This window comes from Lepidochelys olivacea, assembly GCF_965140295.1.
Source record: "Lepidochelys olivacea isolate rLepOli2 genome assembly, chromosome: 2".
Classification (NCBI taxonomy): Eukaryota; Metazoa; Chordata; order Testudines; family Cheloniidae; genus Lepidochelys; species Lepidochelys olivacea.
In genome coordinates this window covers 230,953,239-230,981,009 of record NC_140412.1, presented here as the reverse complement: position 1 = coordinate 230,981,009, position 27,771 = coordinate 230,953,239, and the positions used below count along the sequence as shown (strand labels likewise).

At 41.3% G+C, this 27,771-nt stretch overlaps 1 protein-coding gene across 1 annotated transcript in view; it reads right to left on the bottom strand.

Moving 5' to 3' along the window:
- The window catches only part of LOC311516789 (macrophage mannose receptor 1-like), a gene marked incomplete at its 3' end in the record, with an annotated part of 143,023 nt that overhangs the window by 77,933 nt on the left and 37,319 nt on the right, over positions 1-27,771 (bottom strand). The window contains 12 exon segments of the mRNA XM_084621127.1: positions 2,113-2,355; positions 3,072-3,113; positions 4,085-4,252; positions 6,446-6,562; positions 10,137-10,289; positions 11,741-11,906; positions 15,516-15,748; positions 17,039-17,141; positions 18,324-18,472; positions 19,059-19,173; positions 21,929-22,071; positions 25,125-25,225. Of these exon segments, the coding sequence (XP_084477253.1) occupies positions 2,113-2,355; positions 3,072-3,113; positions 4,085-4,252; positions 6,446-6,562; positions 10,137-10,289; positions 11,741-11,906; positions 15,516-15,748; positions 17,039-17,141; positions 18,324-18,472; positions 19,059-19,173; positions 21,929-22,071; positions 25,125-25,225 (1,733 nt within the window).

Here is a 27,771-nt window from a genome sequence, read left to right as displayed (position 1 = left end):
GTGAAAGGGTTTTTCCTCTGGCGAGGAAGGATTTAAAGGTGTTTACCCTTCCCTTTGTATTTATGACAGGGGTGTTGGGAAGCTTAGTTAATGTTTGTAAAAGTGCATTGAGATCCGCACATAGAAGGGGCTAATTCTGTGCAAATACTATCATGGACTTCTCAAGCAAGTCTAGAGTACCTGTAGTGAGCTGATGGGCCTAGTCAAATCCTCAGCGTGGAATTCCAGGCCAGACACTGGAAAGGATGAGGAACGTTTGATATTGCATTCTTTGCAGCCAACACATCACACTGCCCTCTAGTAATGGCCACCTTGGCACGTGGTCTGTGCCAGTGTTTCTCAATGACCAGTCTGTTGACTGGCACCGCGCCCTGAGATCTTCCTGACACAGTTTAGGAAGGCAGCAAGCTAGTCCCCAGTATCAAAAAGGTTGAGAAACACTGTTCTATGCCACCAGCATCTCTGAGGGTAGCTCCATTGTGTTTTCTTCTCTACCAAGGATAAAGACACACATCCTATGGATGCAGTTTATGACACTTCATATATAGAATGTGGTTAACTCAGCTGAGGTTCCATATTTATGAAATCAGTGAGTGTTTACAGTGGTTTTAGATCAAGCCCACATTTACATAAATCATACCCTTTTTTTCCTGGCTACACAACTCCTATCATGCAGCACCTACAGAAAGGGATTCCTGCACCTTTTCTACTGAGCCAGAATTTCACCACAGTGATTGCCCAGCATGGAACCATCCCATCTGCCCTTTCTACCCCTCAACTTATTCTGCCTTTCCCAATTACACATGTATATCTGATACCATAATATGAATATTTTTTTCTGCCACACTTACCTTGTATTCTGAAAATCTTCATCACAGAATACATGTTCTTAGTAAGTGTTACTGCATTCATGAGATTTTAATTTTTCCCATTGACACTCATGTACTCATTGTTTAAAATATGCACCTTACTTCCAGTTTGAATTTGCCTAGCTTCCAGTCAGGAGCATCTTCAATATTGGGACATATGTAAAGTTAAACAGGTGAGCAAGTGTTGGCATGATCAAGGCCTATATGCTGAACATGTCCAACTTATGTTCTGTAAAGTGTTGTGGAAACTTACAGCACTAAACGCATGTTTTAAAAAACACAACATAAGGTGCTATGTCTGCCAGCCAACCTGATAAATGTCTATATCCTTTTTAAAAATGTGAACTACATAAAAAATGTTCCTATTTACAAGGCATAATAAAAATGCAAAACCTTTACAAACTATCTTTTAATGCTTATTTTACAAAACTACAGCAAAAGGTAAAGCAATGTACACTTTGCTTTCAGCCATTCATCTCCAGAGGGATACATTTTAATTCAAACATGATTGAAATTTCACAAAAGGAATAAACATTAGATTATATGACATTTCTTGAAGCTAAGACCTCAAGACCTATGAAGCGTTTTATTGTTTACATATTACAAAAAGCAGAATGCAGAACTGAAAGAACAGCAAGCATGGGCCTGATCTAGTGTTCTGGAAAGTCAGTCGAAAGAATCCCATTGACTTCAGTGGATCAAGCCCTATAAGAGAACATGTTGAGTAGCTGTTGTGAGGTCATCTGAACTGAAGTTATACAACAAAAAAAGTCTCTTTTTATATGCTGAAGTGAAATACAGCGACACCAGCACGGAGTGCTGGAACTCTGGAGTGAGATGTGCAGGATTCCAATAGAACTAGACAGTTGCTTTTCTGAGTGCTTTGAAGAGTCTGTAATGATTATTCTCACAATCAGCATGATGAGCTTGGCTCTTTTCATGCTTGATAAGGATACAGGCGACATGTAGAGACAGTGGAATAGTTTTGAATGTTTTTCACATGGCTTGAAGTCATATTTGGTTCTTTTACGTGACTGCATTTATTAAATAGCCTCTCACAGAACTATTCTTCTACAAGTAGATCCAGAATCTTGCAAGACTATGGAAGGAATGTATGTAACACACAAATGTGGTCTCTGCAAAATGCACTACAATTTTAACCGGACAAAACAGCTTTGTCTTAAGGGTTCAGGTAGTCCAGATGCATTAATTTTTTATCAAAATCATTTTTATTTTGTGAATCAAAGCATGGCTTGTTCATTCTGCTCAATGTCGGCCACAAGATACTTTGTGTCACTAGTTGCAGGAACAGCATCTCTATTGCAATAAAGAGTGTTGTCAAAGCGGACATCTGTTGGTAGCTGGTTGTGTCTTTTTTTGTAGAAAAAATAGGTTGCAAGACCAGCTCCGACTAGAATGAGAAGGACAAGAATAACTACCATCCCACTTAAGTGGTGTGCAGGAACAGCTTCATCTGTTTTCGGTACTGTAAATGAATGCAAAGCAATTACTCAGGATCCTAAGGATTATGATGATATATATTAGGGTCTGACAATGGGTCTGATTTCCGAAAGTTCTGAGCACCTATAACTCCAAGTCAATGTAAGCTGTGGAGAATCAACAGAAAATCAGACCCAATGACCTTATTTTTGAAGGCAGAGGTTTATGGCTGCACGTCATTACAGTTTACAGATAACTTCTGTCGCGCTAGTCACAAAATATATCATACAGAGGTCCAGTCAAAACACAATTAAATACCTTAATTCAAAATGAAATTGAGTTTGAAGGGAGAGTGCTGCTTTTTAGTCAGGTTGGAGATATAATAATCACAATAATACATTTCAAATAAACATCCACACAGCTGGGTATCAAATAGTAATTTTCTCAGAAAATAAAATAAATATTCAAAAAAGAACTAGATAGATTCATGGAAGACAGGTCCATCAATGGCTATTAGCCAGGATGGGCAGGGATGGTGTTCCTAGCTTCTGTTTGCCAGAATCTGGGAATGAGCGACAGGGAATGGATGACCTGTTCTGTTCATTCCCTCTGGGGCACCTGGCACTGGCCACTGTCGGAAGACAGGATACTGGGCTAGGATACTTGACCTTTGGTCTGACCCACTATGGCCGTTCTTATGTTCTTAAATTTATTACCTGATTTGGGTCTCTCTTTAATTTGCTTATAAGAAATCAGTCCTACCTTTATTGTCTGATGGCTTCTCAGTTGGTTCAACTTCAGTAACTTTCAAATTAAAAAAAAAGATATTCATAGTCTTTAAGTCTCCATTTTACACCAGATTGTACAGTCACACAGAGTAAATAAATCCTGTTTGAAGAATTACTATGTTGGGCACTCTGCATTTTAAAATAAAGTAAAATAATGGAGATGAAAAATATTTGACAACACCTTTAATTTAATCTAAATGAATCATCTACCCAAATCAAGCAAAACATTCCAGTTAAAAATTAGATCCAGGAAAAAAAATTATATTTGTTTTTTTTTTTGCATGAAAAAAATGTTACCAGTTGATTTGGGATGATTTCACACCTTCAGAATGTCAAGCCTTCATGACATTTTGAGAAGCTGAAGATTTTTCACACTGAAGTATGGGGAAAACTGAAAATTCATATTTGCATTTTTAAGTCTAGGACGCCAAGATCAAGGGGGCAACAGAAAAACAGACTGGGTCACAATTCCCCTCTTCCTTCCATTGAGTCCTAGGCACATTCTCCCATCTACTTTCCTCAGAGTTACATACATCTTAGTATCCTTCCACTGCTGCTTCTCAGCAGTATCTCCTTCCTCCCTTTCAGCAGTAGCTCTGTCATTCTGGGTCCTCTCACCCCCAGTTAACTTCCGCTCAAGTTCTTCTCCTCACATCCCACCTGCAACTCCTCTGTTTTGGCTTCTCCTCCTCCCTAAACCCTTCTGGTTGTACCCTCTCCACCTCCCTACCAACAGAGCCTGGTTTGATTAGTGCCTGCTCTTCCAAGGCACTAAGAATAAGGGTGATAGGAGCCCGGGACTCCTGAGTTCCACTCCATCTCTTTCAGCAATTGCCCTTAAATGGGAGTTTCAATGGGATTTCGATGGGAGTAGGATCAGAATATCTACCACAAACATAGGCAAGTACAGAATATGCAATGCAAAGGATTTTATAGCATAAATATTAGTCATTGTTAATAACCCATTGTACTGAGTATATCACTTACTCTTTGGTATTTTACAAATAAATCTTTTGTCAGCAGAGCAGAAATAGCTTCTCCAGCCCCCATCTGAGGCATCCATGTCAACACAATGTTCATGATAACCATCCGTAGGTTCTCTTTCTTTCCAGTTTACAAACTCTACTGCACTGTTGTCTCCCCATGTCCATTCTCCTAAAGTTAAAATGAAAAATACAGAACAACAAATGGCAGGTTAAGGATCACTCATTTCTAGAGATTAAAACAATATCATATGATTTCTATGGCACCTGTCACTGTTGTATCTGAGCAGTGAATTCATTAATTTATTAAATCAATACATTAACATTTTATAGGACTCCGTTTTCTCTCTCCTTCCAGGCAGACACAACTGAGAATGCCTTATGTCTGTAAGGTTTCACCTGGACACTGCTAGCTGCATTGTCCTAGAGGAGCGCAGCTGCCTCAGTGAACTGGGAATGGAATGGCCAGGCCCACTGAGCCTTGAAGACTAAGGGTTTGTCTACACTTGCAAGTTAGGGCACATTAAAGCAGCCCCAGGCACCCTAGTTCACTACCCGTCCACACTGGCAAGGTATGTAGAGCGCTCTGACTCCACGGCTAGAGCGCTCCTGGTACTCCACCTTGGCGAGAATATTAACGCTTGCTGCACCTTGGCTGAAACACCCGGGCATCAGTGTGAACAAGGTGTTGCATTACTGCATTCTGATCAGCCTCTGGAAACATCCCATAATCCCCTTAAGTCAAGTGGCCACTCTTCTCATTGTTTTGAATTCGCTGCAGGAATGCGGATATGCCCTTTGAAAACTCCATTTCTAACTGCTGGCTGCTTATCTGCTCCGAGACGAAGCAAGCCACTCATGTGGAGTTCTGTGTGTGAGAGGGGTGTGGGTGGGGGGAGTCTGCTGGTGTCTGAACTTACAAGACAGCATGCTGACATGCTCTCAGCTCCCCCAAAACCCACTCTCTCTCTCCCCCCACATACACACTACACACTCCACTCCACCCCACCCCACCCCCATTTGAAAAGCACTGTGGCTATTGCAAGAACTGCTAATGTGGCCAAGCCAGTGCGCTTGCAGCTGTCAGTGTGGACAGACTGCAGCGCTTTCCCTACTGCACTCTATGAAGGCTGGTTTAACTCAAAAGCGCTCTGCATCTGAAAGTGTAACCATGCCCGAAGACCAGGACTTTGAACTCGCACCAGAATTTGCACTGGGAGCCAGCATAGTGGGTGGAGCACCACAATGTATTCTCTGTGGTCATTCAGATGCAAGGATCTCAAGCAGCCCCTGCATTAGAGCCAAGACTGGAAATCAGCTCCCTTACAAGGTCTGGCTCGGTTCGTTTATTCTGCCTGATTGTATCAGGACGACTTAAAAAATACACCTATTGATCTCTGCTCTTCCCTTACTCAGGCCCGGCCAGCAGGACTAGGTGCTACTTCCTGTGTCTCAAGGATGAAGGGAATCCCAGTGCCCAGACTTGGAGCTAGATGGAAAATGAAAATCAATTTGTTTTCATTAATGGAAATTTTCAAGTTTTCAGCAAATTAAAAACCAAAATAATTTCACTGAAAACTCATCTTTTTGCCAAAACTTGTGACTGAAAACTGAACAGTTCGATTCAGAAATGCTCTTGCAGTGCCTCATGGGAGCTGTAGTTCCAGTGCCTCGGACTCAGAAAGTCTAGTACCAGCAACTGTGCTGAAACCATCCAATGGGCCCAAAAGGTGTACATCGGTAAGGAGGCATGTTCCTGCCTATTTTCTGCACCACCCAGGATCAACCAGCCAGCAAGGAGCAGAATGCTCACTTCACACTGCAGTGGAATTAATGGTATACCAAAGGCTGCTGTTACATATGCTCTCCGAGGCTTCTGAAGGCATTGCATCTAGCTCAAACAAAATACCAGCAAGAGCAGTGGCTGCTACAGAAACCCTGCTCGTATCCCCGCCCCATAACAGGCTGTGGCTTCATAGGCACAAACCAGCATTACAATGCTAACCAATAAATACAGAAATATATTTCTTTAAAAGACTTTAGCAGACTTTTCAGATCTTCCTCTTGGGGAATAAATACTTAACACTATAAGATTTCTTCAAAAACTGAGGTGCTGTGAAGTTTGGTTAAATGTCAAGGGAATGAAAGAAAAGTGTGAAATGAAATAAATTGGATGAAATACTGTAGGCGTGTAATATTTTCTATTTCCAAGAGAGAGACGGGGATGTAAAACGTGCAGTCACCTTTCTGAATCATTTCTCCTTTTTGTGTACTATAACTGAAAAATATTAAACATTTGACATCAGATTTCCATCTTCTGTTTGAGTACTTATTTGTAAATAACTATTGAAAGTTAAATAATTACCATCCACATTCTTGTACATTCCTATCCAAAACTGTCTTGAGTCACTTGCAAATACATCCAAGTGGTGCAAGAGAAAATTCATTTCAACCCTATTTTCTATGGAAACCAAAGAGGCTCCTGCAAAACATAAATTAATAAAGAAGCATAATTTAAGCATGTTTCACCATAGAAAATGATCTGCCCCTTGAAACAATCATGATGACATTTTCTTGACCCTTTTGATACATTTAAAATAGCGATAGACTGTAATTAATTTTTGTCACTGAAGTCCATCAGAGCTCCAGAAACAGATCAGTAACAGCCCTTGCAGTTTGCTCTTTAGAGGAAAACATCCTTTTCTTTGAGCTGCTATGCTGGTTATCTCCAGGCAATACGTATCTTATATTAGTTTTAGCACATTTGCCAAATATGCTGTATTTGTATGCTCCATTTTTGCAATTAACCCCAATCCTTCCCTGTTGTTTAATGTGCCAGAGACAACACAATTAGAAAAATGCAGCTTTTTTTTTAATATATATATATATATTAATATATATAAATATAAATATATATATATATATAAAATATATATATTTTCCCTCTTGCACTGGGGATAAAAAAAAAAAACAAGAAAGAAGAGAGAAGCTGTTTTGGGAAATAAGAAATATCATCATACGCCAGTTAAGGGGATGATCTTATTACCACCATAGTCCCCGTTTCCTCAATACTGATATCCTGTTGTATTAATGTAGATGGAATAAGTGGGGCCTAAGAATCAAAGGTATTAACGTGATCTTGCACTGTCCAACATTAAACAGAGCTAAACAAGGTCTAGTATATAGAGTCCTCAGACTCCTTAGTACCTTGGCAAACACATCATTAAAATATTTTAACCTTTTATTAAAGATACAGAAAACAAGAAGGGGAAAGGTTAAAGCATGCGAAATGTAAAGTATTAAGTAAGTCTTCCATTTTAACCATATCGCATGTTACCCTTCCCTCTAGGTGGAGAGAGTTTTTAAAAAGAACTGCCCTCCCCCATCATCTGACAGTCTCTTGGATGGTATTAAAAATGGTAATAACTTCTTTTTGGGGAAAAGAGAAAAAGTTAGTTGAAATGGGCGGGGCTCTTGTTAAAGTCTAATTCTGTTTCCTAGAAGACAAAACAAAAGGGTGAAGGAAAGAACAGCTAAAACAGAAAATACTGTTTATGTATCTGATGTTGACTCTCACTTGCAACTTCACTACTGGAAAAACACAGGCATAACACATGGTCTTATCAGCCACTCTGAGACCTGGCAAACTTGTACCACTATTGGACTGCCCAGAGCATTGCATTTGCATTTGCATGTTGCAAAATATGCAGTCTTTGCTGGCTAAGCCAGATCCTTATTAAGCAGAAGGAAAATGGAGAGAGAGAGAGAGAAAAAGAAATAAGGTGGGGAAGGAAAAGGACACATGGGGGGTGGAGACACAGTGTCACATCTCAGGTCGTGGCTGGGATGTCGCTAAAGCTGGTAGAAGTGACCCAGTGTCATGTGGGTCCCTCTGTCTGACCTGGTCTGATGAAGGTCTCCCTCAGGATGTCAAAACTACAGTGGAGGCCTGGTAACTCCAAGGATCCCAGGAGACGATGTGGGTGGCAGACATGATGGTAAAGTTTGCTCCTTCCCCTTCTCTAATCTTTCAGACAGACAGCATAGTGGTAGCCAGCTTTTCCCAGAAAAGTTTCTTTTTGAGGACCACAAAAGGGAGCACTGGGTGGAATAGCCCATCCCCTTATTATTTTATCCACCAATTAGGCCTAATAACCAACATGCTAGTTTTGGTTAATTGATTTTCAGTCCCACATGTCTCTTATTTACCAGGCATCATCTCAACACAGTCCTAGAATTGTACCAGTAAGCCTTTTTGTTTGGACTAATTTAGTCTGTCTCCCTCTTGTACCCTTTCCCATTCGCATTTATTGTCATAGGTTGTTGTGATATTTTATAAACTTTTACTCACTTCTTACAGTTGAGCTCACAATTAGGGTAAATTTGTAGGCCCAATTATTACAAGAGATCAGCACTAGGTTCTTTTCCTTTTATGGTGGATTTGCCACACTAGGGTGCCAACATCTGTTTAAGAAGTATTAAACTGAGACCACCAACTCATTTTACAGAGTCCACATAAAATCCTGGGTTGTGGCTAACAACAAAGTCTCCCCTTCTTGAAGTGCTCTGTTCATTAGGGCTTTAACAGAATAAAATATCAAGAACCTCTCTCATTTTGGCACAGACCAGGAACTCCTTTTACAGTCATTAAATTGAAACAAGTAAAAGGAAACCAAGAGGGTCCAAAACACGACTTCCTTTTCCCAGGTACTGGAGCAAGAGCCCTTGCAGACCTGCATCTTGAACTCCCAGCTTCCTTCCTTTGGAAAGTCAGCGGATTAAACTCCTACTGCTAAGTTAATTGACAGGATACCAAATGCCACCTGATAAGTAAACAAAATCTCTTAATCCTTGTTGATCCTGGTTCCTCCTGATACAGGTTCAGGGTAGTGGCTTTTATTTCCAGGGACCAGGATGCTGTTAGCCCATATGTGTTCCCTCCTCAAACCCCGAATGGCCAGTGCACCATGTCTCACCACCAAACAGTAATCACATAGCAACTAATTTCAGGTTTCAGAGTAGCAGTTGTGTTAGTCTGTATCCCCAAAAAGAAAAGGAGTACTTGTGGCACCTTAGAGACTAACAAATTTATTTGAGCATAAGCTTTTGTGAGCTACAGCTCACTTCATCGGATGCATGCAGTGGAAAATACAGTGGGGAGATTTTATATACACAGAGAACATGAAACAATGTAACGAGAGTGATCAGGTAACGTGAGCTATTACCAGCAGGAGAGATGGAAGTGGATGTGTCATTACACAAAGTAAAACTATTTCCCCATGTTTATTTCCCCCCCCCCCCGCCGCCACTGTTCCTCACACGTTCTCGTCAACTGCTAGAAATGGCCCACTTTGATTATCACTACAAAAGGTTTTTTTTCTCTCCTGCTGGTAATAGCTCACCTTACCTGATCACTCTCCTTAAAGTGTGTATGTGTGTAACGTGTGTAAAGTGTGTAACGCCCATTGTTTCATGTTCTCTGTGTATATAAAATCTCTCCACTGTATTTTCCACTGCATGTACCCGATGAAGTGAGCTGTAGCTCATGAAAGCTTATGCTCAAATAAATTTGTTAGTCTCTAAGGTGCCACAAGTACTCCTTTTCTTTCAACTAATTTCATTCACTCTCAACCTTTGCCAGGTTCAGACCAGTGGCCTTGTGACAAGTGAGAGTAGCCTTAGGCTGACTCACCACTCTGAGTATTTGGGAAGCATCCCCACATGGAGCAAATTAGGGAGATAATTATTAAGGACTGAATGATTAACCAATTAACAAGGTGGCTCTGCTCTTCAACTGAGGAAAGCTAAAAGGTAGATAATACGAGGAGTAAGGTTGGGGTCAGAGGGATAAATATTGTTTTGTTTCACCCTGACCTTTACTGTAAAGTTTTCCAGTTTTTCATTCTGAAAGGGGGGAAAGGGCTTCCTTTAATTCCACTTTCCCCACCAACCTCTTTCCTTCTCACCCACTTCCCTACAGTGCCCCAGTTTTTCACTTAAAAATAAGCAATGAGCCTACAGGAAACTGTTAGGTCCTAATTAAAGATGACACTCACCTAAGCGAACACATTCCATGGAAGCCTGGGGCCAGCTTTCCATCTCGGAGGCCTCAATGTAGTAACAGTGACCATGGAAGGGAATCCAAGATCTGCGTATGTCAGATGCAGGACATTTTCCAGGGAGTTGTGGAGGTTCAGTAGGGGCTACAACTGATAAGAAACCATGCTGTATGAAAGCAATAAAGGCTTCTCAGATATGTTACTGAAAACACATATATACTGTACCATAAGCAGCCACTACTAATTTGACCGTGATAGCATGAAAAAGAACCTCAGATATTCATGGTTCATGATCTGGGCCAGATTCTCTACTCTGCTATGGAGGTTTTACATTGGGGTAACTGCATTGACTTTAGCTGAGGCCTGGTCTATACAACACAGTTAGGTCTACACAAGGCAGCTCATGTTGGCCTAAGTATGTCAGTGTCTACAATACTACAGCCTTGTCCCACTGATGTAAGTGCCCTACTACACCGACATAATAACTCCAACTCCCCAAAAGGTGTAGGGCTTATGTCAGTGTAGTTAGGGTGACACAGCATCTGTGTAGACACTGTGTTACTTACATCGGCTGTTGAAGCCATGAAATTGACAAGAAAGCCAGACAGCTAGAGCCCAGCTGCACCCCACTCCTCTGGAGAGCTGGGTGGCTGGACCCCACTCCTGGCTGGAAGCCAGGATGAGAATGGAGCCCTCTCCCAGCTGGGAGCCACAGGCGACTAGACCCTGATTCTGGGGGGACCGAAAAGCCAGGGCAGCTGATACTAGACTTTCCAATAAATCTCCATTGATAATTCCTGTTGGATTGACAGATTTGTAGATGAGTAGAAAAGGCCTAATTCTGAAATTCTTGAGCATCCAAAACTCTCATTCATGTCAGAGTATTTGGATATGTAAGGGATGCAACAGTGGGTCCACAGCTTACAGGTTAAAAACAAAGTGGCATAATGCCCCAATTAGTTTGTAGAATAAACTTTGAAAAATCTTTAGAATTCACTAGTTAGCGTCTGTCAAGCGCCAAGAAACTGTATCAATGACTATTTCCTTTATAGAAACCAATATTGGAGCAGAGTACACGTCAACGGTCACATTCATCATTTATATATACAATAGAACCTCAGAGTTACGAACGCCTCAGGAATGGAGGTTGTTCGTAACTCTGAAATGTTCATAACTCTGAACAAAACGTTACAGTTGTTCTTTCAAAAGTTTACAACTGAACATGGACTTAATACAGCTTTGAAACTTTACTACACAGAAGAAGAATGTTGCCTTTATCTTAATTTAAATGAAACAAGCACAGAAACAGTTTCCTTACCTTGTCAAATCTTTTTTTAAAAACTTTCCCTCAATTTTTTTAGCAGTTTACCTTTAACGCAGTACTTTGCTGTATTTGCCTTTTTTTGGGGGGGTGGGGTGGGTGGGGGGTCTCCGCTGCTACCTGATTGTGTACATCCAGTTCCAAATAAGGTGTGTGGTTGACTGGTCAATTCGTAACTCTGGTGTTCATAACTCTGAGGTTCTACTGTAGTCATAATCAAGACTTGAATGCATTTAAACTTGAAGCTCACTAATTAAAATTGCTAAATTCAGTTGCTTACCATCAGACCTTTTACAGACAGAGAAGTAATTTTCATCACAAGACCCTGTCTTCCAGGTCCCATCAACATCTAAGTAAACACAGGCCAAGCTCCGTTTTGGCTCCTCACTGGCCCACTTAGAGTACTTGATTCTCCAGTTATCAGTCCATTTGTAAAGGCCACTAGTCTAAAAACAAAAGACAATTAAGATAATATTGCATCCAAAAACTGCCTTAAAAAAGACTATTAAGGTCACAAACTCATGCACTGGAATGTCAAAAATAAGTTTGTCTATAAAACCTTAATTCAGCCCCCTTGTGTTTATGCCTTATGACATAATCTTTAATTACATGATCACACACTATTTCTTTCCACAGGATGCCTGCTTCTTTCAGAGCACAGAATGGATGGTGCTCACTGAATGGGCAATTATTCAATATTAGATTTCATCCTCATTGTTCAGTATATGTCCCCAGGCCTTATTTATGGCACAGTACTCAAATTCTGCTTTGAAAACAGAATTATTCATTTCCTAATGAGCTTTTTTATGGTGCTCATCACTATAGTATCTGAGTGCTTCACAAACATTAATGAGGTGAAGTGATATTATTATTCCCATTTGACAGATCAGGAACTGTGCACAGAGATGTTAATGTCAAAAGTGTGCCCTAATTTTGAGTGGCCCATGACAGATGCATATGACCTGATTTTTCAGGTAACTTAGCATTATAAAGCGCTTTATATGTTCCTATCACAGATCCCATTGACTTCAGTTGTAGTTGTGAGTGCTCAGGACTTCTGCAAAATAGGCCCCAAATATCCCAAGTTGGGCACCCAGAAAACAGGCACATACAATAAAACCATGTCTACACTGGGATACTCAGGAAAGTTAAGGCAAATCAGCCAAAGGTGTGAAGTTAATGTGCATAAGTTAAAGCACATTAAACTCCCACTTGGCTGCTCAAAGGAGGATTAAGTTACAGTGAGCTAAGGTCACTTTACTCCTAAGTGAGAGCATCTACAGGGGGGTTTAATGCACTTTAAATTGCGCACATTGATTTCACACCTTTAGTTGATTTGCCTTAACCTCTGAGTATCCCCGTGTAGATATGGCCTTACTGACCACCTGTGAAAATGTTAATTTAGTGACTCGCCCAGCATTACTCAGGAACTCTGGGGCAGAGACAGAATCCATTTCTTCAAGGGAGTATTCTATTACCTAAACCATGAGACCATCCTTGCAATCATACACCTTCCAACGTGTGCAACATATGTCTCAGTGGTCCTACAGACAACAGCCACAATCACTGCACAGCCCCAAGTCATTCAATGAGCACTTTCCAGGCTGTGCACTGAATTAAGCAGGGATACTGTGGGAAAAAAATAGCATGTGATCATATGATTAAAGACTATAGGATAGCACATAGGTGCAAAGAGTCCAAATTAAGGTTGCATACAGAATATTCTTAACATTCATAGTTTTTTAAATGTACTTTCCTAGTTTTTTGTTTGTTTAAAGCAAACTGAAAAAACACAAATTCCACCATCTGGAACCATATTGACTCCCACTGGTCTTATAAGTAGGGCTAGAACCTTTGGCTCCACAGCACAGACCTCCACTACTTGAGCTAACGAGTGACTTACAGCAGTAGTAGGTTGTTATCCTCTGTGTAGGCCAGCAATTGCAGGGAGAAGAGGCACACATTTGTCAGCCCATTTTGCCACAATTTGCTGACCACAGTGGAATGCTGAGGCTCAAGACTCTTGGGTAGTGGTCATAGACTTTCTGCCTCTGACCTCCCCAAACCTGACCCCTTCTGCCCTGGGCCTCTCCAGCCTGCTCTTGGCCCCCCTCCCCAGGCCTCTTGTTCCAGTTCTCCACCTTCCTGAACTCCTCATCCTAGTATTTTTTTCTTCAACCCCAGCACCCTTATCTCAATCTCCCCCACCCCCAGCCTCCCTTGGCTCCTTGTCCCCTGCCACAGCTTCTTGACCCAGCCTTGCTACCCCTGCCACAGCTTCTTGACACAGTTCCAGTCCCTCATGTTTCCCCAGCTCCATTGCCCACCCTTTCCAACTCTTTGTCCCAGTCCGACACCCACTCCCCACCCCGGTATCTTTGTCCCCCTCCCCCCAGGCTCAACTGCTCAGCCCTGTGCATTTCAGTCATGCTTCCTCCTACCCCTCCTGCTCACTGCCAAGCAAGGAGACCACAAGAAAGGCCAACTCCCTGCTCATGGTTCCTGTGCCTGGTACCTCGGTGGCCCCTGATTGGCAGGCAAAGCATTGCAGGGAGAGTCTTTGCTCCGGCCCTGCAGCCTAGGGCTGGAGCGCATGCAGTTGCTCTGTGGAGAAGGGATGGTCGCAGTGAGGGAACGGATCATGCCCACAGCAGATGGAATCTTTGTATAACTTAGCTGCCAAACTCTAACAAGTCTCTGCTGAGCGTGCGTGAACTGAGATGTTCAGAGGCTAATAACTCAGCCAAATTTGGGCAGATTGTCATGGGGAGGGCAAGTAGCAGAGCCTTGGCCCCAGCCCCTGTCAGATTTAAACCCCTGCTTCCAAGTACAGAGGGACTAAAGCTTCCCAACAGAACAGGTGTGAGCGCTAATTAAGAATGTAAGTAAACAGATGTGGTAGCACTATAGCCCTGGCCCTGGAACAGACAATGGCAGTGACAGAGCCTCTGCAGTAAATTCAGCCCAAAGAGTTCCAAAGCGCGAGGCCCATACTTCTGCAGGCACCTGGTGGAGAGAACTCTGCTAAGGAGGATGCCTGAAGTGGCCCACGCCACTTGTAACCCACATTCTGCCAATAGTTGGGGGATCCAGTGACCTGCAAAGTGGGTGGCATGGACTGGGAATGGTGTGATGCCCGGACAGCTAGGGGATAAGCTGATTTAACGCATCCCCTTATCATTCTCCCTGGATTTTAAAATTGCTCCAATTCAGTGGAAATTCCAAAGGAAGGCAAGCAACAGTAACACTGCCTGCCCTTCCGCAGTATCAATCAGGCACCAGCTTCAGTGAATCAGGCCTTGAGGCTTTTGGGATCTTCAACCATTTTGCTAAATAATTTTTTTCAAAAGGAAAACACCCCCTTTCACCTGCTGTTTGTTTGTCCCTTCTCCCATTCCCAGGATTCCCCCTCTGCACCTATCCCCATGTTCTTTCATGGCTTCTCTCCCTCCCCCACCATTTTTATGGCTTCCACTCTCCTACTGGTCTCCTCACATTACTGTAAAAAGAAAAGGAGTACTTGTGGCACCTTAGAGACTAACAAATTTATTTGAGCATAAGCTTTCGTGAGCTACAGCTCACTTCATCAGATGCATTCAGTGGTTTTCCACTGCATCTGATGAAGTGAGCTGTAGCTCACAAAAGCTTATGCTCAAATAAATTTGTTAGTCTCTAAGGTGCCACAAATACTCCTTTTCTTTTTGTGAATACAGACTAACACGGCTGCTACTCTGAAACCTGTCACATTACTGTGTTTTCACAGGTATATAATTCCACCCACAGTTTGTCTCCTCTTCACACACCCTTGTCTCTGTCTCCCCCATGCCCATTTCCATGGCTCCCACCATTCACTAGCTATAGCTTAAACTGCTTTTGAAGCATGCTAACAGGAACAGTGGGAGTTCTTTCACAATCACTGCTCAACTATGAGACAAAAGCAAGCACATCAAACAGAGCCCTTGGTAATAACTGCAGACAACACTTGAGTAAGGAATGTGGGAGGTCTGATTTGACAGAGCATCAGCATCATATTCACACTTATTTGATGTTCTTACCACATTGCTGTTAAGACCTATCCATACAGGCTGCCCGATCTTTAACACTTGTAGCCACAGGAATGACTGGCTGTACGGATCTAAAATACTGGCAAGTTCTGAGTATTCAGCCTTGCAGTTTTTTTGTGCTTCTTCCCAGTTCATTCTGGAACTGATGAGTGAATAGCCACTGTTACCATAAAGGGTAAAGCCTGAGACTGGAACTGTTGTTTGGGGATTGTATAATTTAGGGTCTGTAGTAAAACAAAACAAACACACACACACACACATGGAAAGGTCATTTTGTAGTACATGGACTTACTGTTCCACTGAACAACAAATGTCTGCAGTATTCAAACACTTAAGAGTGATAGCACTAACAGAAATTAAGACTGGATGCACGTCCCAGCCATGACTTCAGTGACAAAAAACATGACTGGGAGTTCTTTTATAAAAAGCCATGGTCCTTGTTGCTCTGGCTGGCCACTACTGAGCCAGACTCTCCCATGGATTTATACTGATTTGGCTCCCTGTGCACTGGATTGTGATTAGTTTTAATGCAGCTGTATTTAATAAGTGGAAACACAATCTTCCCACCGACTAACCATCCCCTTGGGAGATCAGCAGAGCCAATACACCCCACCAACAACAAATGGGCAGAGAGGGGATGGGAAGGGGGGATATAATCCAGGCAAGGCTTTAAAATCTGGGGCCCAAACACTATCCCTCAGCCTCCCCCACACCTCCTTCACCCTGCCCTCCAAATTAGTCCACAAACCACCATCCTCTCTCACACAGAACGTCAGTCAACAGACTCCAAGCAGCCACCCCTACTGTCTCTGAGCACTAAACACTTTAAAAAATTCCTTCTCCTCCTAATCCAACCCTTTCAAAACAACCTCGTTCCACATCACCCTATCTAATCATTCCATCCAAAGCAATTCATGCTCTCCTCATGGTTCTGGTGGGTTGTAGCAGGGGGGCTCTTACAAAGCTTCACCGTCATTGTGAGGAGGGGTCCCAGGTCAGACCAGGCTGCAGGAGAAACAGCTCTGGCCCTTGGTGCTCTCCCATTCTTGTATCTATGTAACAGCAGGGTGCTGCATGGCATATGCTGGCTCTTCTATAGGCCAGGCTACTACATGTATTAGAGATCAGTGTACATGTTTGTTTTGTTAACATGTTAACACATAAGGCTGTGAAATTCATTTCATGTAAAAAGAAAAGGAGTACTTGTGGCACCTTAGAGACTAACAAATTTATTTGAGCATGAGCTTTCGTGAGCTACAGCTCACTTCATCGGATGCAACACGAAAGCTTATGCTCAAATAAATTTGTTAGTCTCTAAGGTGCCACAAGTACTCCTTTTCTTTTTGCGAATACAGACTAACACGGCTGCTACTCTGAAACCTGTCATTTCATGTAGAGGCCAAAGGTGATGTGCTGCATGTGGAAAGTCAGCATTTAAACCATAAAGACAATCTAAAAATCACAGTCAAGTTTTTAATGCAATTAACTTGGAAGCTTGGTGAGAATGAGCTCACCAGTGTTCCTCTGGCATATGTAGCTTTTGTTCGTTTGGCAGTCTGCATCTTTCCATTTCCCTGCTTCCTCAATGGGGTCCTTTATCATAACAACACAATCATCCTGGGGGAAAATGATACATAAATGAGTAAGAATAAATAAACAGCAAACAAGAAACAATCCTCTTCCTTCTGGATCTGCAGACCCAGATATCTTGCGTAGTTTAATCACCTATGTATCTGTCTGTCACTATTTATATCCACTCTGGTCCACATTAACTAATCATCTGTTGAATTGCTTCACATTTCAGTAGAACTGATATTGCGTTGTTGTGATGGCATTTCCAAATCACGTCTTCTCCTATGGGGCAGCCCTTTAAAACCAACTTCTCTATTGTTCAGGGTGCTGTTGTGACCTCTCACCCCCTTCTCCTCAGATCACTTATCTGCTATATGTTTTTATTCTTAAAAGGAGACATACTTAGTCAAGACAATAAAGTAAGAGCACAACAAATGGAACTACAGCCATTATTCCACATTAGCCATTTCATTTATTATTGAATCACACCCAGTTATGTTTTATTATTAAAATAAGTTGACATAATGCTGGGGAAAATTTCAAAGGAATGTTTAGTGGTTAGTGTATGGGGGGGAAAGATGAAAACAAGAGGCACAGATTCCTCTTCGTTTGAGGATTTTATTCATACAATTGTATTTCATGATAACTTAAGCAAGAGTGCATATCTGCATCTGATATTTATATATACACACCATCCTCTTAATTTTATTATTCATTCTAAAAATCCTTTACAAGGCTCCAAAGTTACACAGTTATTGTCAGACCATCTTGTAACCTTGTGAATTTCCTGACTAGTCCCAGTGAAGTCAATGGGTCTATTCACTTGAGTAAGGTTTGCAGAATATGCAAATTCCATCCAATTGTTTGGATTCATATTGTATCATAGAGAAAAGCTAAAACTGAAGTTTAAATAAAACCCCAGAGTGACATTTACTATCTACAAATACTTTATTTCTAGTAAAGCACCAACCAAATATACTTCTGGGCTTTTGCAAAGAAATATTTGAAAATGAAGCTCCGAAAACATGGTTCTACTGTAAGCTGACATAGCTATCCCTTTCTGCTAGTAAAAGAGCTCAAACTCTGCAGCATGACCATTCTGCTCTCAACAGCAAGAAGTTAACAGAAATAAGCCTACATAAGAAATAAACTGTGCAAGTTATATATGGTTTGATTGACCTTATCAAATGAATGATGGTTTAATGATCATTTGCAATCCACATTTACCTGACTGCGATAATGTGGGAAACCTTTGGCCCAGTTTGTATAGTAGACACCTCTTCCATCTGTCCACAGGAATGTGTACTCCGAATTTACATCATTCAGTCCAATCCAGGTATCAGTTGAGGCATCCTTAAAGTGGGTGATGAGGAAGGCTGAAGGAAAACAAACATTTTTACAAGTGAAGCATGGAGACACCAGAATATCCAGAGCTAGAATCATAATTATAAAATATAAACAAGATTGTTTTAATGGATTTATCACTTTAGACCAGCAACTTCACAGTTGAGATGGTTTCCATGGCAGTTAAAACAGAAATTGGGTGTGTCTAGCTATCATTTTCCCTAAGCCTGATTCTGCAACATTTAATCAATTTGAATAGTGCTTATGCATGTTCACAGTCTGATTTCACGTGGGTTTGGATTTTAAAAAAACAATCATAGGACAAACTTCAAGTGTCAAATTTTGGCATTACAGCACTTGCAACACTAGTCTATCTGCTATTAATTCTTCCAAGGCTGGGACTTTATAAAAGGTGACTTAGGAAAGCCACTAATGCATGCACACAAATGTTATCATCAAAATTACATTTTTCTCATCTCTCTTAAGTGTCCATTAATTATTAGTTTTAAGCAAAAGTAGCAGGCTCTATTGTAAAAATTGAAGCTTTGCATCTTTAACTTGTATATTAGGGGGACAAGCTGATGTCTCATCTAATACCAAAAAGCCTATACATTGCACCTTGCACTTCTTCGCTTAGTATGGAAGCCAGGTTTCCTTCCAAATTTACACAAGCCGTTCGTGCAGCATGCCACGTCAATCTCTCTTTTTCACTGGAGCCGAATATTTTGAAACACTGAAAGAGAAAAGTATTAATTTGATGCCATTTCGCATCAAAAACATTTGAAATTAACAAGATCAATTTTGTGTGTTGTACAGGAGGTCAGACTAGATGGTCTAATGGACCCTTCTGGTCTTAAAAATCTATGAATCTACAGAAAGAAAATATACATAACTAACATAAAAGCTCCCTTCCTTTAGCATCCAGTGAGAAATTTAGTGGTTAGGAGAACAGAATATGGCTGTAAGATAACAACATAAGCATATAATAAAAGAGGAGGAAAAGCTTTTATCTTATCAATTAAAGGACTAAAGATAAAAAATACTCTCTGGCCTGTTAAAAATGGTGACGGAAATATACATATTAGAAGTGAAATAACAAAAGAATTTGCTCCTGGCTATAAATAACCCTCCTCTGCCAATGGGAAGATTCCAGTGCAAAGTGTGAGGAGAGGAGAGAGGTAAAAGCACTATGAAAGAAAAAATTTTCCATTCTTGCAGCTGCAGTACGGAAGAATCTAACCTGAACATTTTAAGTAAAAGTTTGTTTTTTCTTTTCACTTTTTGTATTTCTTCCATCATCCTTTTTCAACCAATGGTAAAAGTGTAACTATTTGTACCCCCGGTGCATTTTTCTGACAGGGAACGTGGATGATACATTTTGAATGAGTCATTGAATGGTAACCTGTCAAATATCCCTCTGCGCAGTCTCTGTTCGTTTGAGCATTTCAGACCATAACATACTGGGTAGCGTAAAGGAAAAGTTAGCACATGTGACTCCATTTTGGTTTGTGGCCCACCATTGTCTAAAAGCAAGCACATCATACACCAGGAGGACTGATTCTTAGATACTGCATCCCTGTGAAAATCCTCCTCCTTGTCTCCAGCCTGCCTTGACTCCCAGTATCTGTTTTTTGTCAGTCTCTAACTCCCTATCTCCTGGCCTTTGATGTGAGGCCTCCCATCCCTGATAATAAAAGTTACTGATGCATGGCTTTAGGACCATGCTGTGTAATTAACATACTAGTTTAGCACGAGGAATGCACCAAGCAGGGATAGGTGGTAGATAAGAAAAGGGTTTGTTTATTGGCTAAGGTTTCCGATGCACGAGGGCAACATGCTTTGCTAAAAAGTATATAACCTTTGTATAATCTGTATTCAGGGTCCCCTCCTGGATAGCAGGGGGGCACCACACTCGAGCGTAATAAACTTAGTGTCTTTTGGGAACTCTGCAGTTGTGGACTTTGTTTATGTGCTTCAGCCTAGATTCGAATTGTGCGTGACCTATCAGGTATAATTCGCAGCATTTGTGTGCGTGTCCTACCAGGTATAATTCGCAGCGGTTGTGTGTGTGTCCTCTCAGTAACAGTAGTAAGAGTAAGTTCTTCCTACAGTGCTGAAACGTTTGTATTCAAAGAACTGTTAGTTGGTATAAATGCGACTTTGAGTTTGCTAGGATGATACAGCTGCACCACCACTAGAAGACAATGTTCTCACATGCTGCTGCTGCTAACACCTTGTAGGTGATCGTTCACCACAGTGAACTCTGTACAGTTCCACTGTCTCCTGCATGATCTACTGGTACCAGCATCTTAGAGAACAAGGCAAGGGGGAGTGAATATAAAGTTGCACTGCATTTGTCTCACAGTGGAGATACAAAAAGTACTTGCATCAATATCTGCTTTTTGTGCATCAGTGAACAATTCCAAATCAATTGACACCCATTATATCTGCAATATTGAATACATCCTTTTGGGAAAGAGAGGGAGCTTTGTACAGATTTATGGATTTTTTTCCTTCTAATTCACTCTAGCTAAGAAGAAGCTTTACATTCTCTGTTCATGCTGACAGCTGGCACTTTTGCTCACTGAACATGTATCAAAGCAAGTATAAATTACAGACAAAACAGCGCACATTTGGTTAGCTATACAATCTTTTTAAAAGTAAGCATTTGCAAAGCGATTGCAGGATTGGGGCCTAAGTCATTTAAAACCTATAGTACCTCACAAACTCATTTCTTAGATGATTTCAATATGGCTATATGTTTCAGAGTAACAGCCGTGTTAGTCTGTATTCGCAAAAAGAAAAGGAGTACTTGTGGCACCTTAGAGACTAACCAATTTATTTGAGCATGAGCTTTCGTGAGCTACAGCTCACTTCATCGGATGCATACTGTGGAAACTGCAGCAGACTTTATATATACACAGAGAATATGAAACAATACCTCCTCCCACCCCACTGTCCTGCTGGTAATAGCTTATCTAAAGTGATCATCAGGTGGGCCATTTCCAGCACAAATCCAGGTTTTCTCACCCTCCACCCCCCCACACAAATTCACTCTCCTGCTGGTGATAGCCCATCCAAAGTGACAACTCTCTACCCAATGTGCATGATAATCAAGTTGGGCTATTTCCTGCACAAATCCAGGTTTTCTCACATCCCCCCCACCCCCATACACACACAAACTCACTCTCCTGCTGGTAATAGCTCATTCAAACTGACCACTCTCCAACTTTAAATCCAAGTTAAACCAGAACATTGGGGGGGGAGGAAAAAACAAGAGGAAAAAATTGGTTAGTCTCTAAGGTGCCACAAGTACTCCTTTTCTTTTTGCGAATATGGCTATAATGTCACCAGAATGGCCTGATCAGACAATCAGAATACAACTTCGGATAATCTAAACCCATACTACAATAATAAAAGACAAAAATTTAATTTTTCGTTCAGTTCCTTTTGCAAATAAAATATATGGAAGATGTTTGCTACTGTACCTTGTTATTAAACAAAAGCCAGTTTTGAGGGCATCCCCCTAGAGGTGCAGGTGATGTGGGAGCAACGGTTGAATGAGTAGTACTATTGAGCCTTTCACAGATGAAGCGTTTTGGAGCACCACAGTTCAGATCATTCCACATACCTGGAACATATTAAATATGGAAAGTAAATTACTGGACGAGATGAAGACTGGAATGAAAATCTACCCCTTCTTATGCTAATTACAGTATAGAAAGTACAGTTTGTTGGCTTTTTCCCCCTGCGACATTTAGGGTCCAGACACCTTAGGGGGAGAACAGGGGATATGAATCTCAAAGAATAAACAGTTGAATCAGCTGGTTGTATACAATGTTATTGTGCTATAAAAATACATCAAGGAAGGTCTTTTATGAAAGCTTGTAATATTCTGAACTTGATTGTCACTATAAGATATGTATACAAGCTATGGTTATGACTGTATGCATATTGGGAGAGAGAGAGAGAAAATTGTAATTGTAACTTTGGTGAAACTTCACCTCCACCTCACCACAGGGCAGTGAAACAATCAGACAGGGAGGGGCAGATGAGAGTATTCCAAGTACCTAATACTGTACAACCCAGGAAAAGGCAAATGGTGGGCCATTAAAGTTAACGGGAAAACACTGAAATGGCTTGAAACTGAAAAGAAAACGCCAGTCTTGGAAAACTAAGAAAGGAAGGAATTTCTCCTACTCTGAATCACCATAATCTGAGAGAAAATTAAAAAAAAAATGCTAACTATATAAGAAGGGAAGGGATTTGAAGGGAAAGGCATCCAGAAACTGAGGAGCAACCTTTAAGTGAGAAGCTGTATGTGAAATGCTGGATCCACTTTTTGACAGGGAGCATGCTGGGTAACTTTTCAAAGGCAAAAGTTAACTTGTACTAGAAAAGGGAATTTATCTGATTAGAAAGTGTAGTGCCTGCGGTTGCATCTTTATGTGTATTTTCTGTGTAACTGTATGTGTTTGCTTCCTCTTACTCATTCATCTTTGAAACTGTGATTTTTCTATTAAATACATGTTTGTTTAGGTTTCTCCCAAGTAAGTCTCTGTTGTACAAAATGTCTGGAGTGCGTGTATGAAAGTGAACTGATAACGGCGGGAGGGCTGTTTTTCACACCTTCAGGGGTGATGAACCAAAAGGGAAAAGTCCAAGTGTCTGGTAGTTAAAAACTCAGGAAGGACGGATTTGGGAAGACTCAGGACCAGTAGGGCTGTTGGTGACACCCTGCAAGGAGTGACAAGGCCGGTGGAAGCCAGGGTGAGACCTTTACACTTGAGGGCTGGCTACTGGTTTCAGGGCCCTGAGCCATAGTTGCATGGTATTAAGGCCCCTAATTTACAAGGCAGGGTGGTGAGAGAGCCACTTACTGATCTGGGTAGTCCCCAATGTCACAGCTCCCAGAAAAAAATGATTGTTTTCATAATTTCCATGGAAAATTTCAAGTGTTTGTCAAAAAACCCTAAATGCATAATATTTCATCTGAACACCTACCCATTCTCCTTTATAGGCCAGGCTTCCTGGTCAGACTACATCTCTTGATGAGAAGGGAAAGTGCATCATGACAATTGCATGGCCCACGTGGATCAGTAGAGATGAAGTCTGGCTGGGGGCACCGCCCATAGAGGAGAATAAGGACATGAAGCTCCCAAACTACAACTCTCAGGTGGCATCTCAGTAACATTCAGAATAAATGAATGTTTATTTTGATTTTCAGACAACCCCCTGCCCCCCCCTTTTTTTTGAGTGTTCACTTTTTGATGAAAAATCCAAATTTTCTATGAAAAGAGACCCTTTTTGCAAAAAATGTGTAATTGAAACCCCAATTTTCCACTGAAAAACAATTTTCAAGGAAAATTTTTGACTAGCCCTAACAGAAAGATGTTAAAGGGTCTCCATGTATGACATACAACTGGATTAAAGGCAATCTTCATAAACAGGAGTTACTTCATACACAATCCTCCTGTTTCCCAGAATAAAGAGAAGTTACCTCTTGTAACTGCTTTTCTCCTGAAGTGTTTGCCTCCACAGAGCCACACCACTATTGTCCTATGCTTGGGATAGTGATCTCAGAACCTTTTTGAAGCAGTATCAATTAGTGCTTACCCCACAAGCCCGCTTTCATTCTATAGCCAAACATATGCAGTGGCTGTACTCCGGTACTGCTGTAGGGGAACACCTATTTATCAGGGAGTTGCTTTGTACAGCTAGCCAGTACTCAAGAACAGTGCAGATCAAAAAGGAATGGAGAAAAAAAAAGGAGGGAAGTGGGGTAAGGGAGCAAACAATGCTAATCAATCTCAGAAAAGCTTATAAAGTTTGATATGCGGGTTAAAGATGCCTCTTGAGGTGATTTAATATATGAAACCATCACTAGCTGCAAAGGCACATAAATCATTTTCTACTATAGAACTACAATAGGTTAACTACTTTTGCAATTTGTTTTACTATGTTATCTCTATCACTATCAACCTAAGATTCTTATATGATCCCCCCCGCCATAATATCTGAGCACCTCACAACTTTTAATGTCTTTATCCTAGCAATACAGGGAAGTAGTAGTATTATTCTCATCTCTATTTTACACATGAGGCACTGAGGTGCAGAGAGACGAAGTGACTTGGATATATTAGGTATCAGTTCTCCTCCCCCATCTTCTGTATTATAAAATATTTATAAATTGTTATTAAATTATTTATGTTATAGTAGTGTGTACCGGTCCCAACCAAGATCGGGGCCCTATTTTGTGAGGGACTACACAAACACATGGTAAGAGACTGTTCCTGTCCTTGAAAACTTATGCTCTTAATAGATAAGACAAAGTTTAGGAGAAATAAAATGTGATTGTCTCTGTTTTCTGATAGAAACTGGGGCAGAGAGTTTAACTGATTTGCCCATGGTCACACAGAAAGTTTCTGGTAAAGCCAGGAATTGAACCACATCTCTTGAGTCCCAGTCCAGTGCCATGCCCACAAAAGGTGACATTTTTAAAAAAGTGCCTCAACTGTCTTAGCGTGATCTGTGCTCCACAGTCATTTAGATACTGCTGAAAATCTCACTCAGTATCAACCCACTTAATATAATAGATGACTTTACATGAAACATGTGTATCACACCCACTCCTATGTTACCCAGTGCAGAGCTGTTATGACACTGAAATATTACTATACTCACCTGTACGGGTATACATGACCACACAGTTTTCATCATTATTTGCAAAGTTTGGTTCATTTGGAGCCCACGCTACATAGTTTATTGGGGTTCCATCCGTCCAGCTAAAAGAAACAATGTAGCAGTAGTTACTGGATAGATCCATTTTTATTTTTTAAGGCCACATTAATCATTTGATTTTACATTACAGAAATTCTAGCTAAACAACAAAAAAGCAGCTTGGTGAACATGGGTTTTTTTAGTAGGAAGAGAGCCTGAGACATAAGCCCTTGTGCCAGATGCCTGGTAGGAGGCCAGAAGCCTGGGCTAAAGTAGTGGTCAAAGCTTTGCTGATATAAAGCAAAGTCAGGTTGTGAGCAAGAGACAGGTCTGCTCACAGAATCTAGCAAGAACAGGGCAGATATTGCAGAAACACACACATTCCTAAGAAGTGCTAGGCACAGAACACTCACACAAACACATTCCAGAAGGGTGGTACACCCCATACCAAGTATGGTACCAACACTCCCCCCCAAAGATAACAAGAACATACTGTCCCCTCCTAAAGATAAGGTTAGGATGACAGTGTGATGAATTGGTATTTTCCACTGAATGCATCCGATGAAGTGAGCTGTAGCTCACGAAAGCTCATGCTCAAATAAATTGGTTAGTCTCTAAGATGCCACAAGTACTCCTTTTCTTTTTGCGAATACAGACTAACACGGCTGCTACTCTGAACTGTGATGAATAGAGATGTTTTGATTCAACCAACATGTACAAGGTAATGGGTGGTAACAACCCACGTCAGGCGGCAGTAACTAACTATATCAGAGGGGCAATATGTAACTTGTTTGTAGTGGGGTATAAAATGAAGTCTCAGAGGGAGTGTCTTTGACTGGCCTGGGAATAATGGAAAGTCCCATCGTTAACTGAACTAGTCCATTGCAACGGGCACATATGTGTTAGTGTACCTGTAACCATTGAACCAGGGCATTAGGACTGTGCTTTGTTGACAATAAACCCGACCAAGTGCCTTCACTACAAACTGAGTCTGTGGTTATCGGGCCGTTCGATCGAGGTTTGCTGTGCCAACTATCTGCGGAGAGCTGGGAAGCACACAGAGAACACACACACACACACACACACCTAAGAACAGCTTTATGTGTGACTTTCATTCGTATTAATGGAAATCATATGGCCAAAGTCCTGGAGCTCAAGTAGAGAATATTCTTTTGTTTTTTTAACTTATATTAGCCCTGTGTTCATAATAACTAAATTCATTTAAATTATAACAGCTCAGTGTTAAACGAATGTCATATGTACCTTATTTAGATAGATATACTAATACATTTCATGTCGATGCATTCTATTTCCCCACCTGCATATTTTCTAGGAGTTCATGGATCACAACACATCACTAAAACAGCTAGCTGAGATAATTACTTGTATGTGTCCAGAGAACAACAATTACAGGCATCTCTGTAGGTTGTTGGGTCAGAGTCCCTACATGTGGATTTAGTGGAAGTTTCCTCAACTCAAAGGCCTAATCCACTGGCCCCAAGCAGGTCTAGAATGATAGTCTCCAGTAGGGGGCATCTCAGACACCCTCACTGTATGCATGCTGCTCTCAGCAATGCAACAATCACTTCTTATCTTAGTGGTTGGTGAAATACTCCCAAAATAAAAGGCAATTAAAAATGAAAAAAAAATCTCAGCTCTCTGGGGAGGAGATGGGCAAGTAATCTGCCAAGGCTGCATATCAGCAGAAAGCAGCAGCTACAGGTGAGCAATTTGTATCTTTTCTTCAAAGATACCCAGCTCAGAACATTCCCAGTTTTGGAGCCAACACAACTCCATGAATGTCTCTACAAGTAAAATTCTAACAGGAAATGCAACACACAATGCTTAACTGTAAACATATTGTTTCTTGTCAGAGACACTTCCAGAGCCATAGAGGAAGAAACAGTATGCAAGAAACTGAGAGAAATGTTACAAGTGACAAGTAGCAGTACATAACCAGTCAAGGAGGAGGGTGAAACACAGGATGGCAGAAGAATAGACTGCAGCAAACAGAATTTCCAGTAAGTAATTTGCCCAGACAGTGGGTGTACGAAGCAGTAGCTCCAAAAGGCAGGACTGCAGCTGGAGCTACTGTCCATGAGTGGACTTCCATTAATGCTAAAGAAAGTCATACAAATAAAGCCATCTGCACAAATGAGCCACCCTGAGTAGTGGAGCAAGTACTCGGCTAAAGATGAGGCTCTGAGTGACTGTGACTCATAACCAAATGTCCCAGTAGATGGCACCATAACACTTTGTCTCTCGGTCCATGGCCATAGATGGAAAAAGAAAGATGTATGAAAACACAGACCTTGGGAGTAGAGAAGGACTTCCTGGATCCCCATTGACATGGGAAAATATAATTAACCAACACTTTTGGAAGAAATTCAGGGGCTGTCCATACAATCACTGAAGAATTTTGGAGGAAAAAAAATAAGTCAACAAAGCCTGTAGCTTATTCACTCTAGGTCAGGGGTAGGCAACCTATTGCATGCGTGCCAAAGGCAACACGGGAGCTGATTTTCAGTAGCACTCACACTGCCCAGGTCCTGGCCACCAGTCCGGGGGGCTCTGCATTTTAATTTAATTTTAAATGAAGCTTCTTAAACAT